Source organism: Boleophthalmus pectinirostris, unplaced genomic scaffold (assembly GCF_026225935.1).
Source record: "Boleophthalmus pectinirostris isolate CB_2022bp ecotype Guang Dong unplaced genomic scaffold, ASM2622593v1 HiC_scaffold_12, whole genome shotgun sequence".
Taxonomy (NCBI): domain Eukaryota; kingdom Metazoa; phylum Chordata; class Actinopteri; order Gobiiformes; family Gobiidae; genus Boleophthalmus; species Boleophthalmus pectinirostris.
In genome coordinates this window covers 35,653,976-35,666,149 of record NW_026571018.1, presented here as the reverse complement: position 1 = coordinate 35,666,149, position 12,174 = coordinate 35,653,976, and the positions used below count along the sequence as shown (strand labels likewise).

At 39.6% G+C, this 12,174-nt stretch overlaps 1 protein-coding gene across 1 annotated transcript; it reads right to left on the bottom strand.

Annotated features, from left to right (window-relative positions):
• Positions 1-755: 755 nt before the first annotated feature.
• skp1 (S-phase kinase-associated protein 1) lies at positions 756-10,869 on the bottom strand. Its single transcript, XM_020917917.2, has 6 exons — positions 10,720-10,869; positions 9,288-9,387; positions 8,156-8,229; positions 6,833-6,976; positions 3,820-3,960; positions 756-1,931 (listed from the first exon to the last, which is right to left on the bottom strand). The coding sequence occupies exons 2-6, from the start codon at positions 9,382-9,384 to the stop codon at positions 1,896-1,898; spliced, it is 492 nt and encodes a 163-aa protein (XP_020773576.1). The 5' UTR covers positions 9,385-9,387; positions 10,720-10,869; the 3' UTR covers positions 756-1,895.
• Between the last annotated feature and the right edge of the window lie 1,305 nt (positions 10,870-12,174).

Here is a 12,174-nt window from a genome sequence, read left to right as displayed (position 1 = left end):
CTCCTCCAAATTTACTCTCCTGCGCACTCTGAGGTCCAAGGGGTCAGCTCCAGCTCGTGGGGCCTAAGACGAGACTTTAGACCAGGAGGACAGGACCTTCTCTGTGACCGACTCCAAACTCTGGTACATTCTGCGCCTCCACGTCCCAACAGCCCCACAGCGAAGTGTTCAGTCTCGTCTTAAGGCTCTGGCTTTTAACATCTCGTGAGTTGTGTGGTTTATTTTTATGTTATTTATTTTTCTCTTTTTATGATTTATTGGTATTCTTGCTCTTATATGATTTTACTAGTTTTATTGTCTTAACGAGAACTAGTGGAGTTAAGTAGAGCTTTATTTTTATATTTCAGTTGGATGCTTTATTTGTATTGTGCAGCACTTTGGCAACTTTTGTTCACGAAATGCACTTTTAAAATATATTTCGTAAAATGGGTAGTTTAATAATTTTACTTAACAAAACTGAGTACTTTTTCCAACACTGACAGGAATACCAATACACCAATTTGAAAGTCAAAATTCAATTTCAAAATAAACAATGGCTGCGGGCACATGCACACTCAGAATCAGGTGATCAGATTTCTGAGTTATAAGAAAATGAAAATGACATGTAAACTGTAAAATTAATTACATCCGACCCATTTCTATTATCATTTTGAAGTCATTTTAACGCTTCAGAAATCACACGATCAGATTTTGGTGCGCATGGGAACGCAGCCGCCGTCTCGTTTCTCTTTCTGAATAAGATTAAAGACGACGCGTTTCCTTTAAGTACATTTTATTTGCTCCTTTAATGTCGGACGAGCCCAAAATGACCGAATAAACACAACATGAACCGTAATCAGAGAAAGTCACTGTCACTCTGAAACAAGCAGAGTCCTGACACAAGCTTCACTTCTCCTAAAGGGGACACATCAGGCTTCGCTTGATTTGACATTTCCGCTTTGACATTTCACATTTTAGAACTTAAAGTAACGGAAAAGTAAAAAATAAAATTATTTTCTTACCCATAACTTTCTTATTTGGGTGGTGTCTGACTAAAGCCACTGTATGTAACTTTTCTACCATTTTCACTGCCTGTTTGCTCGTCTCCATGGAGATGCTATTGCTGCTGCGCAATAAAGCGCTAAGAAAGTCAGATCTGTGGAAAGGCGAGCCCACTTAAGAGTGTTTTTCAAGGTATTCTTCAGCAGTGAAAACACCTGTACGTGAACAGAAGCGATAGATTAGTGATGCTGTAACACTGCGGAACATTCCAGGCCACGCAATAACGTCTCCATGGAGGGAGCCAAGAAAAAATGTCGGAAAAGTTACACAATAAAGCTTTAAACATGAAACTAAAAACTTGTCCTGCCAAGTTAACACATCTCTAGTAAGCGTTATATGTCCCCTTTATTAAAATAGGCCAAATTTTCTTCAACTCTTCTATATTCTAAACAGAAGTATCACAAAAGCATTTACAGATGTGAAAATAAAATAGTCACTTCTGCCTCCAGCTTCATTCAAATCACTGACCTCAAATAAAAAGTAAAAAAAAAACCACAAAGTTCGCAAAGAGGAAGAGGCTAAAGGTACAAGCTAAATGTGGACTATGTTTTGTCAGTATGCCAACAGAGAAAAAAAAAGTGTCAAAACAAAAAGCTTTATTTAAATTAATTACATCACGCAGGTTAAAATGGTCATGCTTTCGAAACGGGAAACAGGAAAGGGACAGGAGGAGAGGAGCATTGTGGGTAAAGTGATTCTAAATATACTAAATGTCAATATTAACAAGTATGAACAACGCCAGTGCAGTTTGTGTCTGTGTGAGTTGGTTTTGTGTTACGGGGACATTCTTCTGTAAAGTGTGGGTGGGTGGGCGGGCGGGGCGGACGGGGGGCGACAGGTGACGACGGGTGCAGCTACTTCTCTTCACACCACTGGTTCTCTTTGCGTACCTGAAAAGACACAAAACACATCAATCATTAAAAAATAGACCTTAGTAAGTCCTTTTTTTACTCAGTGTTAAAGGATAAACATGAGGAGTATAAAACTGGTTTGATCGCACGACCGCAACCTTGCACCTGCCTACAAAATTTAGTATTTGGGTTCATTTAAAGTCATTGCTTTTTCGGCTATATATAGTAACTTAACCTGACTCACACCAGACATGTGTAACACTCCGGCCCCGTCCACACTAGTACGTATTTAAGTGGTTTTCGTTGTGGATATAGTGTTCGATCACACTAATCCGATGGAAAACGGCTCCGGAGATGGAACGATCTGGTGCCGCCAGCTCCCAAGAATTCATCTGAGTACAGATCTGATCTGGCACTGTGTGGACGCCTGAAAACGCTGATACACTGATGTAGGTCTGTGCACCGCGAAGTAATTCACCGCCAAAACACTAAGAAGCTAGAATATATGTCCATTCATATATACAGTCTATGAACCATCTCCAACACGACAGAAACACAGAACAGACTCACCATCAGCAGAACACCCCTCTGTCACAGAAAGAACACTCATATTCCACTGAGTCATGTCCTTTAGTCCGACAGAAGCTGAACCGCATCAGCGCAACAATAGTGAGCTGTTTTTTAAATTTAGTTTATGCAAATGAGCCAGGTGGTTTTAAGTTTCGTTTCTGTAAAGCGTAAACAAATATGCTCAAAGCTGTGTTGATAGGGAAGGACTGCGGACACAGAAACAACGTGTCTGGGCGCAGATCGTTTTTGATACAGTGATACGGACATTCTTTTCAGTGTAAACGTAGCCTTTGAATTGAGTTCGACACATTTTCACCTCTCACTAAAAGCGATCAGGAAAAGGTGGATTTTAATCTGATTGGTTGAAGCGTCATAACAGCTTGTTCTCCACAAACTCACAAAGCTCTCCCCTAAACAAACACAAACTAAAGAGTCTTTCTGCTAAAATAGGCTGAAGGACGTCTGTTGGCATCGACGTGTTTGTTTTGGTTCATTTTTGGCTCTTTCTGAGCCGAACTGATCCATAAAGCTGGTCACGTGATCTGCTGTCAGCTGGAGACATTTGTCACAGTGAGGAACAAGAGGACAACCTGTTCTCCATCATGGACACTCCCGCTCACCCACTGCACTAGACTATAGAGGGACAGATAATACTCCCTGCAACTGTACAATTCACCCTTATGTAACAGATAATACTCCCTACAACTGTACAACTTCTCACCCTTATGGAACAGTTAACCCTATGTCCTGTCAATTATCATATCATCTTTGCACCGTTTTCCTTATATTTCCTTGTATATTTATATATATTATATATATTTATTACGTATTTCTATTTGATTTTTATTGTATTTTTTACTTGTACATATAGATTTATAATAATAATAATAATAATAATACATTTTATTTATATTGCACTTTACATAAAATAATCTCAAAGTGCTACAGGTAAAAACAATGAGTAAAAAGGTGCATCAGAAACAGTGGATCAAGCTAAAACCAGTGCAGGAATTTATAAGATAAAACAAGAATAAAATACAATTAACAAAAGGCTTTAGTAAAAAGGTATGTTTTAAGATTTTGTTTAAAAACAGAAATAGATTGTGGATTTATATCATTATGCCTATTTGACTTGTCTCTTGATATTTTTGTTACTTATTTAGAATGTATAATTACCATTTATATATATTTTTTGCTATTATAATATATTGTGATGTGTGAGCTACTGTGTCTCTTGTGGAGCAAATAAAGTTTGTCTAAGTCCAACTCCGTGATCTATAAAGTGTGCATACTCACACACACACACACACACACAAATATTAATGTAGAAATGTGCATATTAGTTGTATGTGCAGACCTGTGCCTCCTCCTCCTCTGTGAAGTCGTTCTTGATGTTAAACGTCTTCCTGATCTCCTCGGGGGTCTTTCCTTTGATCATGTTGGCCACAGTTTTACACGTCACGTCCAAAAGACCCTTAATGTCCAGGTAATTCGCCGCCTGAAAAACCACAAAACAAACACTTCAGTCAAAACAAGAACTACATTGTGTTGTTGTTGTTGTTGTAACCTGAACCGTATTTCATCATCGTCTATGTTAGTCCCAGGAATTCTGCAGCTTCTGTGGGGTCTGTCCACACAGATCCCACATGGAGATCTGGTGGTGCTCGCTTTGCAGGGCTGGTGAAGAGGTGCTGTGTCGTGCGAGATGTTTGGCCACACTCCGGACAGTGATTTTAGTGTCAATCTGACTGAGGTATGAGTTCAAGAGCTGACTGTATCCTGAGGGCCGCTGAGTCAGAGTGCACCTGGTGTCTGGGCAGCTGCAGTTCTTCAGAGCTGACTTTTGGGACAGAGTGTTGAGCCCAGACAGAGATGGTATAGGCTGAGGCGGCTCGTGCTGCCATATGTAGGTGTATAAGCCGAACCCCATTTCTGTACCTGTCCTCATTGATGTTGGTGTTGTCAGTGCTTAGAACTACATCTTGACTGTATACAGGAGACACAAGCACAATGTGTCTTCTTTAATTCTAAAATCAGTGCCCCCCAATTAAGACAGTCCTGACCAAGACTAGTTCAAGATCTGGAAACAGGTCCCTGAGCACGGCACCGTGGTGCTCTCTGCCCCCGAGGAGAAGCCCCAGTGGCACTGAAGGAAGGGGCAAATCGAGGACACATTTCCCCATGGGGACAATGAAGTGTACCTTAACCTTAGACAAAACACTAGGACACAGAAGAATAGGAGTGGAAGCAGTAAAAAGGTTATTAACATGAAACCTAAAATTCAGTCTAGGGGTGGGCACTAGGGCTGGGTATTATTAAGAAGTTGCCGATACGATACATACCTCGATACACAGGCCACGATACGATACATATCTCCATACAGTGCACTTTCGACTCAATATGATATATTTCAAAACAATTCGATACAGTTCAATAAAAAATAAAGGCTAAACCATGGCTATGATACTAAAAGTCTTTATTACACCACTTCTTGTGCAAAGTTCATATGAATCACAAACATTTTAATCTTCAAAACAGTGTCAAAATGTCAAATATGTCGCATAAATGAGTTTCCTTTCACTCCACAAGCAACAAAACTATTTAGTAAAACACACGTAAAAATACTCTTGGTGACATATCGATACAGTAGCCCATGGTATCGATACTGTATCATCACATTAAACGATATGATACATCGATATTGTGATATTTTTGCACACCCCTAGTGGGCACCAATATATACAAAAAAAAAACAGAAAAAAAAAAAGAGCCAGATCACAATGTGGAATTTATCATGATTCATGTCTACATTATTTATATTTAGTTTTACTTTAAGAGAGCAGTCATGTGCTGCTTCTGAGTTCAAAAGGTGAAATCACTCTGGCCTTAGCCCTAGTGCCACCCTTGGGCCACAAAAAACAAACAGCATACTAGTACAACTTTAAGTGTGGCAACGTGAGTATACCACTTCAAAATAATGTCATTAGACCTGAGAGAGAGAACTCGCTTTTATGTGGCTGAAAAACAGCTAGCACAGATCTAAACAAACCGATCTATTCATTTGAAACTGAACAGAAGACGCCCTGACATCAGTTTGGAAACCGCCGTATTATGACGTTGTATAGTGCTTTCTCTGACCCTCTGGTGTGCATGTAAGCAGAGTCTGAAGGCTAATGCGCTCCTGTGGATCGCCTTTCACATCCTAGAGGCCCTCAGCCAGAGTGGGGCAACAGCCAATCAGAGGTCAGGTTTCAGGTCACATGGTGCTGCGCTGTACCAACCTCTTGGAGCGCTTTCCTGTTTTTACAAATGTGGCACAAAGCAGCAGAAGCCCACACCAAAATAGTAAACTTTGGACTCTATTTTGATACTAAGGAACAGACTCAATACAAACTCTAAAACCACAATGATAGTAAGAAAACAGAATTTCAACATGAATAGTACTTTTTCTTTTCCTTTCCCTTGTGGTCTTATATCTGTGTAATCCCTCAGTGGTCCAGGCAGGTTCCATATTGGTCCATGTGTGCATTCTAGTCTATGTGCTCTTATACTTGTTCTGATGGAGCTCAAGATCATTCTAAAGCTACTCAGGAAAGGTTAATTTCTGTCCTGTGAATGGGACTTTTTTTTAGCATTGATACTTCACAAATTATCTAGTTCCGATACTAGTTTTAGTGTCAGTATCAGATTTTCGATACTGTTGACACTGCTCCAAGTTGGAGGACTTGCATATAACAGAACACAAACACCACCATGGGATGCCATTACAAGAGGCCATAGTTTAACACTGAGCTGACAGATGAGCAATTATTCTATGGTTTAACTGTCAAAATGCAGGTATTTATGTTCATCTCTGTAATTACTGGCTCTATCCACATGAAACGAAAACAGGCACAAAGTTCAAGTCCCATTCGTTGAACATAAAGGACTATCAGAACCTAAAGAAATTTTTTTTTTTTTTTTCCTCTGGTGAAACAAAAGGAACAAAAGCCATTATGAACTTTGAAATCACTCCATTACATAATTCTGATGTTGATTAGGATTTGAAACTTGATGAATCAAAAATAATTTCTCCAGGAACATTACAGTTCAGAGAAAAATGAAATCTGAACTTCTAAACACAAACAAGAATTCCATGCATTTCAGAACATGTTTGTAGAAGTCTAAACTACAGGGTTCACTGCTTTTACACAGAATAAGATCCCATGGAGACACAGGGACATTCAGCTCTCCTCAGGTTAATAAATTCCAAATATTCAGACTGATGATGCTGACCATTAAAATTTCTCTCATAATGTATGTACAAAATATGGTGTTACCATGTCTGTTGTGTTGTGTGTGTGTGTGAGCACAGAGTGAATGCTTCTCACCAGAATGAGCTCAAACAGCGTTCCCTGGTCCACTTTGAGGAACTCCTGGTCCCACACTGGAATGTCGTCCGTCCTCTTCTCCTTGTTCTCGTCATCTTCAGGGGGAGGGGGGTCGTCTTTGTGATGGGTGCACCACTGGATCACCTGACACACACCACAGATGACAGGCTTATTTGCTTTATTTTAGAAGAGTGCATAAAATGTTAATGACATGCTAATTCTGAAAAGAATGTACAATGTAGGGCTGTGGTCGACTAAAGACATGGCGTGTGCATCCACAAACAGGAAGTGCGATACTGGCACAAACTGTCAGAATGATTAGGATTATGTGCAAAAACTACAGAGATTTATTAGGAAGCAGCATATTCTCTTTAGAACTGAAAAGACAGATTAAATTGCCAGTCCTCTCTTAAACCCCAGCAAACACTTCATGCTTCTCCTCTCTACTGTTATGCTCATACATCTTTAATATTCATAAATTAGTCATTTTGTCAATTAATCAGTTGGTGGTGTTAGACTACAGACCTAAAAGGCTGTGACGGTGAAGCTTTTCTTAATTTGTTGTGTAAGACTACTGCTTCTATGGTAATTGGGGCCAAATTCGTAGGAAGCCTTAGATTTGTTTGAGGGCTGCATTTGGCTTCTTGGCCATAGTTTGGATTTGCCCATATTGCTCACTAATGATAAAATAATTTGTGTGACTGAATTGTGATTTGTGAAGAGGGGTGTTCAAAAACATCAAAATATCGATATGTTGTATGGTTTAATGTGATGATACAGTACTGATATCGTGGGCTGCTGTATCAATACATCACCAAGAGTACTTTTTGGTATATTTTACTAAATTATTTTGTTACAGAGCTACAGTTTTGTTGCTTGTTTAGAGGAAATAAACTTGTTTATGAAACACATTTGACATTTTCACTATTTTGATGAGTAAAATGTTCGTGTTTCATAATTCACTTGAACAAAGACTTTTAGCATCACAGCCACGATTTAGACTTTATTTTTTACTGAACTGTATTGAATTGATTTGAAATATATCGTATCAAACCGAAAGAGCACTGTATCAAGATATGTATCCCATCTGCAACTTCTTAATGACACCCAGCCCTATTTGTGAATGAACAAAGAATTCACATATCTATATTTTTGTATGTTTATCAATAACAGCTGTCACTCTTGCTGTGAATGTGGTCTCATCGTGATAATTACATGTCAGAAAAGTGTGGCTAAACCTTTGGTCCAGTGACATGACTCCACACACCGCAGTGCTATTCACCTCAGGGACATTAAGTTGTAAAAGTGAGGCATGTGACGTACCTTCTTGAGGATGGCAGCGTTGACGTTTGGGAGAGGGACAGGGTCATCATCTCCTTCATCGTCCATCCCCAAATCTAACCAAAGCACAAGTCACAGTGAGACCTCCACGCACATACTTTTCCATGACTTTTATGCACACAGTTTAAAGTACGGCCCTGTAATTGAACTTTGTGATTTTGAATTGTGTATCAAACGATCTCCAAATTCATATAACTGAGTTGAAACGATTTATGTGCTGGCGGAAGTGAGGAGTGGCCGTGGCCCAGTTAGGTTGTGCAGGTGTTGAGTGCGGCACAGTTCTGAAGTCCTAGTGTGACTGTGCCCTAATGCTTAAAAAAGCTGATTTAAATTTTTTTTTATATATATATATATAAATAAGTGTATATATATATATAATTTTTTTTTAAACATAGATAGAAATATATAGAGAGATACATTTATGTTTTTCTATACCCTATTTCATGTTCAAAGTATATTTTATTAATTTTGTTTTATACATCGTAAAACTGCTCTAATGTATATTTGTAGCCTATGTTGTATTTTCAATTTGAAAGTTTTGCGCAAATTATCAATAACAAAGTGCTTTCTTGTAGGGGTGTGCAAAAATATTTAAATATCGATATATCGTATCGTTTAATGTGATGATACAGTATCGATATCGTGGGCTGCTGTATCGATATATCACCAAGAGTATTTTTACTAAATTATTTTGTTACAGAGCTGCAGTTTTGGTGCTTGTTTAGAGGAAGGAAACTTTTTTAAGTGACACATTTGACATTTGATGATTAAAATGTTTGTGTTTCATATTAACTTTGCACAAAAAGTGGTTTAACAAAGACTTTTAGTATCACAGACATGATTTAGCCTTTATTTTTATTAAACTGTATCGAATCGATTTGAAATATATCATATTGATCGAAAGTGCACTGTATCGAGGTATGTATCGTATCGGCAACTTCTTAATAATATCCAGCCCTACTTTTTTGAGAGCAAAATGCTGAATAAATGCATCATGTAACTAAAAACTATCATCTGAATAATAGTGATTTCAATACTGACTAACATAATCGTGATAATGATTTTTTCCATAATCGATCAGCCCTAGTTTAATTTAAAGCAGCTCCTTTCTTACCTTCTAACATAGTTTTGATAGTGACGGACTGTTTGGCTATTTCCACATCCACCTCAAAAATCTCCCCATCGGAACTCTGTAGCTTAATCGTGGGCATTTTCTGAAATACAAAACATTAAAGACATAAGTTTATCCTCGTGTAGATACCATTATACGTAAATGACCAGTAAACAGGACGAGTCAGTGCTGGGTCGCTCAATGCCAGTGTTGGGAAGGATACTTTTAAAATGTATTCCCCTACAGATTACATACACCAAAATGTAGTTTGTAACGTAATCCATTAAATTACTTAAAGTGAGTAACGTAATCTGAATACTTTAGATTACTTGATTTGCTGTAGAGAAGCAAAGACTAGGATATTGTAACATAAGATGTTTTATCTGCTAAAAGAAAATAAAAAGCCCAGACTTTACTTAACCTTATTAAAAATATTATTGATAGAAGAGGAGGAAACACGTCCACGCAGCATGGTTTAGTCCTGGTTTTAATCCTGGTTTAGACCTGGTTTTACACCTGGTTGAGTCCTGTTTTAGACCTAGTTTTAATCCTGGTTTTAATCCTGGTTTTAGACCTGGTTTTAGACCTGGTTTTAGACCTGGTTTTAGACCTGGTTTTAGTCCTGGTTTTAGTCCTGGTTTTAGTCCTGGTTTTAGTCCTGTTTCTAGACCTGGTTCTAGACCTGGTTTAGTCCTGGTTTAGTGTCTGGCAAAAAAAAAAGAAAAGAGGGATTTAGCCCAAAATGTAAAAACAGGAAAATACCGCCGTGTAATCCACTTATTTCAACGAAGTAACTGTAATCCAATTACCACTCACTGAAACAGTAACTGTAACTGAATACAGTTACTCATAATTTGTACTCTGATTACGTAACTCCGGTACGTGTAATCTGTTACTCCCCAACACTGCTCAATGCTAATGCTACATGTACTTTTAGCTCGTGTTGACCCGGTTAGCTGAGAAGACGCGGGTCCAGCTCCTCTTGCACCAACATCTAACATTAACACATTTGATTTTTTACCAGCTTTGACATTAACATTAGATAAGCAGCTAAGACATCGTCAGCCAACAAAATGTACCCGAACAGAATGCTAATGCTAACGCGGAGCTAACAGCGTTCATGAGGAGAGCTAAGCAGGTAAACACACAGGTTATAGCCACACAAACAAGACGATTATCAGGATATCAGGACAAAGGACAGATAATATATTTTGACAAGTCTTACATCGGTAAATAAGCTAGATGTTAATTATTTTAGTCAAAAACAGACCAAAATAAGGCCCACGCTAGCGTTACACTGCACAATGAATGCTAATGTTAACGTTGTCAGCAAGGCCTTAGCAACGGCAATAAACCTGTCCAAAAATTATACGTAAATGTTAGATAAAAGTGTTAAAAACGCAGACAGCACTCGCACGCGTGTAGATATCCGTACCGTGAAATAAAAGCGCCTCTGTGGAGCTCAGCGCAGGCCTGAAAACGATATAGATCCGAGCTAAGGATGAACAGTGTCCGGAAAGAGCCGAGTGCAGTGAAAGTGGCTTCGGGGATTTCCGGAAAGAGCCGAGTGCAGTGACAGTGGCTTCGGTGATTTCCGGAAAGAGCCGAGTGCAGTGACTTCGGTGGTTTCCGGAAAAGAGCCGAGGAAGCGATCTCGGCAATTTCCGTCAGCAAGCAGGGAGCGCTGTCGAGCTGCTGTGGGTGCGGAGGAGCGTCGGGGCGCCTTGGAGATTTCTGGGAAGGCACGCACAGCCAAGTGGGTGACGGACCTTCAGTCTGCACACTTAAAGGTTGTATAGAGGATTTTTTAAGGGAGGAGAAATACAGCGACAGTCCTTGTGCGTGCGTGACACCACCGTCATCCTCCACAGCTCCCTCAGTAGAAACACCTCCTCCCGCCTCTTTACTCTAGAAATCACGCTTGTTTACAGCCAGTGCGCGTTCAGAATTACTGTTAAAGTGACCTGTCTAGAAATAATTTAGCGACCGACGCATCAGTTTTTAGACCCTTTGTCTACTTCAGTCGCTCAATCTCTGGAAGGAATCTCCAAGAGTCATCTCAGTTTGGCTTTGCTCCTTTTCCCCTTCTCTTCTTCTTTCGGTGACCTCAAAAACGGACTTTCTTTGGCGGCGAACTGGTTGTGGATTCTCGTCCGCCATCGCAACAAAGTTTGTGCGAATTGTGTGGAAGCGACAGTTTGAAAAAGCCTCTAAGGACCGCTGCATAAACCACATAATCCCAGCGCGCCGGCGAGTCCGTTACATTAACAATGTAGGGAGTTTGATTGATGACCTAACAGCCAATAGAAAATGAGGGAGCCTTGTTTTCTATTGGCTGATGTTTATCTGGCCTCACTACGTCCACAGTTGATAGATTTTCATTCTTTTTTTCTTTTTTTTTTTGGTCATCATAATTACAAAGCTGCTGCATTTCTGTAATGGGATTTTTAACTTTCATTGACAATTTGAAACTGAAAAAAAAAAAAAAATCCTCCATACAACCTTTAAACCTGGCACATGGGACTTTGGAGGTCCACGTCTCTTTTTTCTCCTTCTCCCATTTGATGTCCGTAGTGATTGAGTTTCCCAAAGCGCTCAGTGTATGATATGATCGCCACTAAATGTGCTGGACACTAGATTTTTGTGCGCAAGGTTACGCGCTGTTATAATAGGCTATAATAAAGGAGGAGGTCACAGGTCAGAGTGGTCATTGCGGCTACCTCGTGTTCATGTGTCTTCCTAACTAGTTAGTGAGCTGTCAGTAGTAGATATTTTGCAATGATGGATACACAAGCTGAGGGCACGGGCGACAGCTCCCGTGCACCTAGAGCACAGGTGTCAAACATAAGGCCCGGGGGCCAGATCCGGCCCTCCAAGACCTTTAATCTGG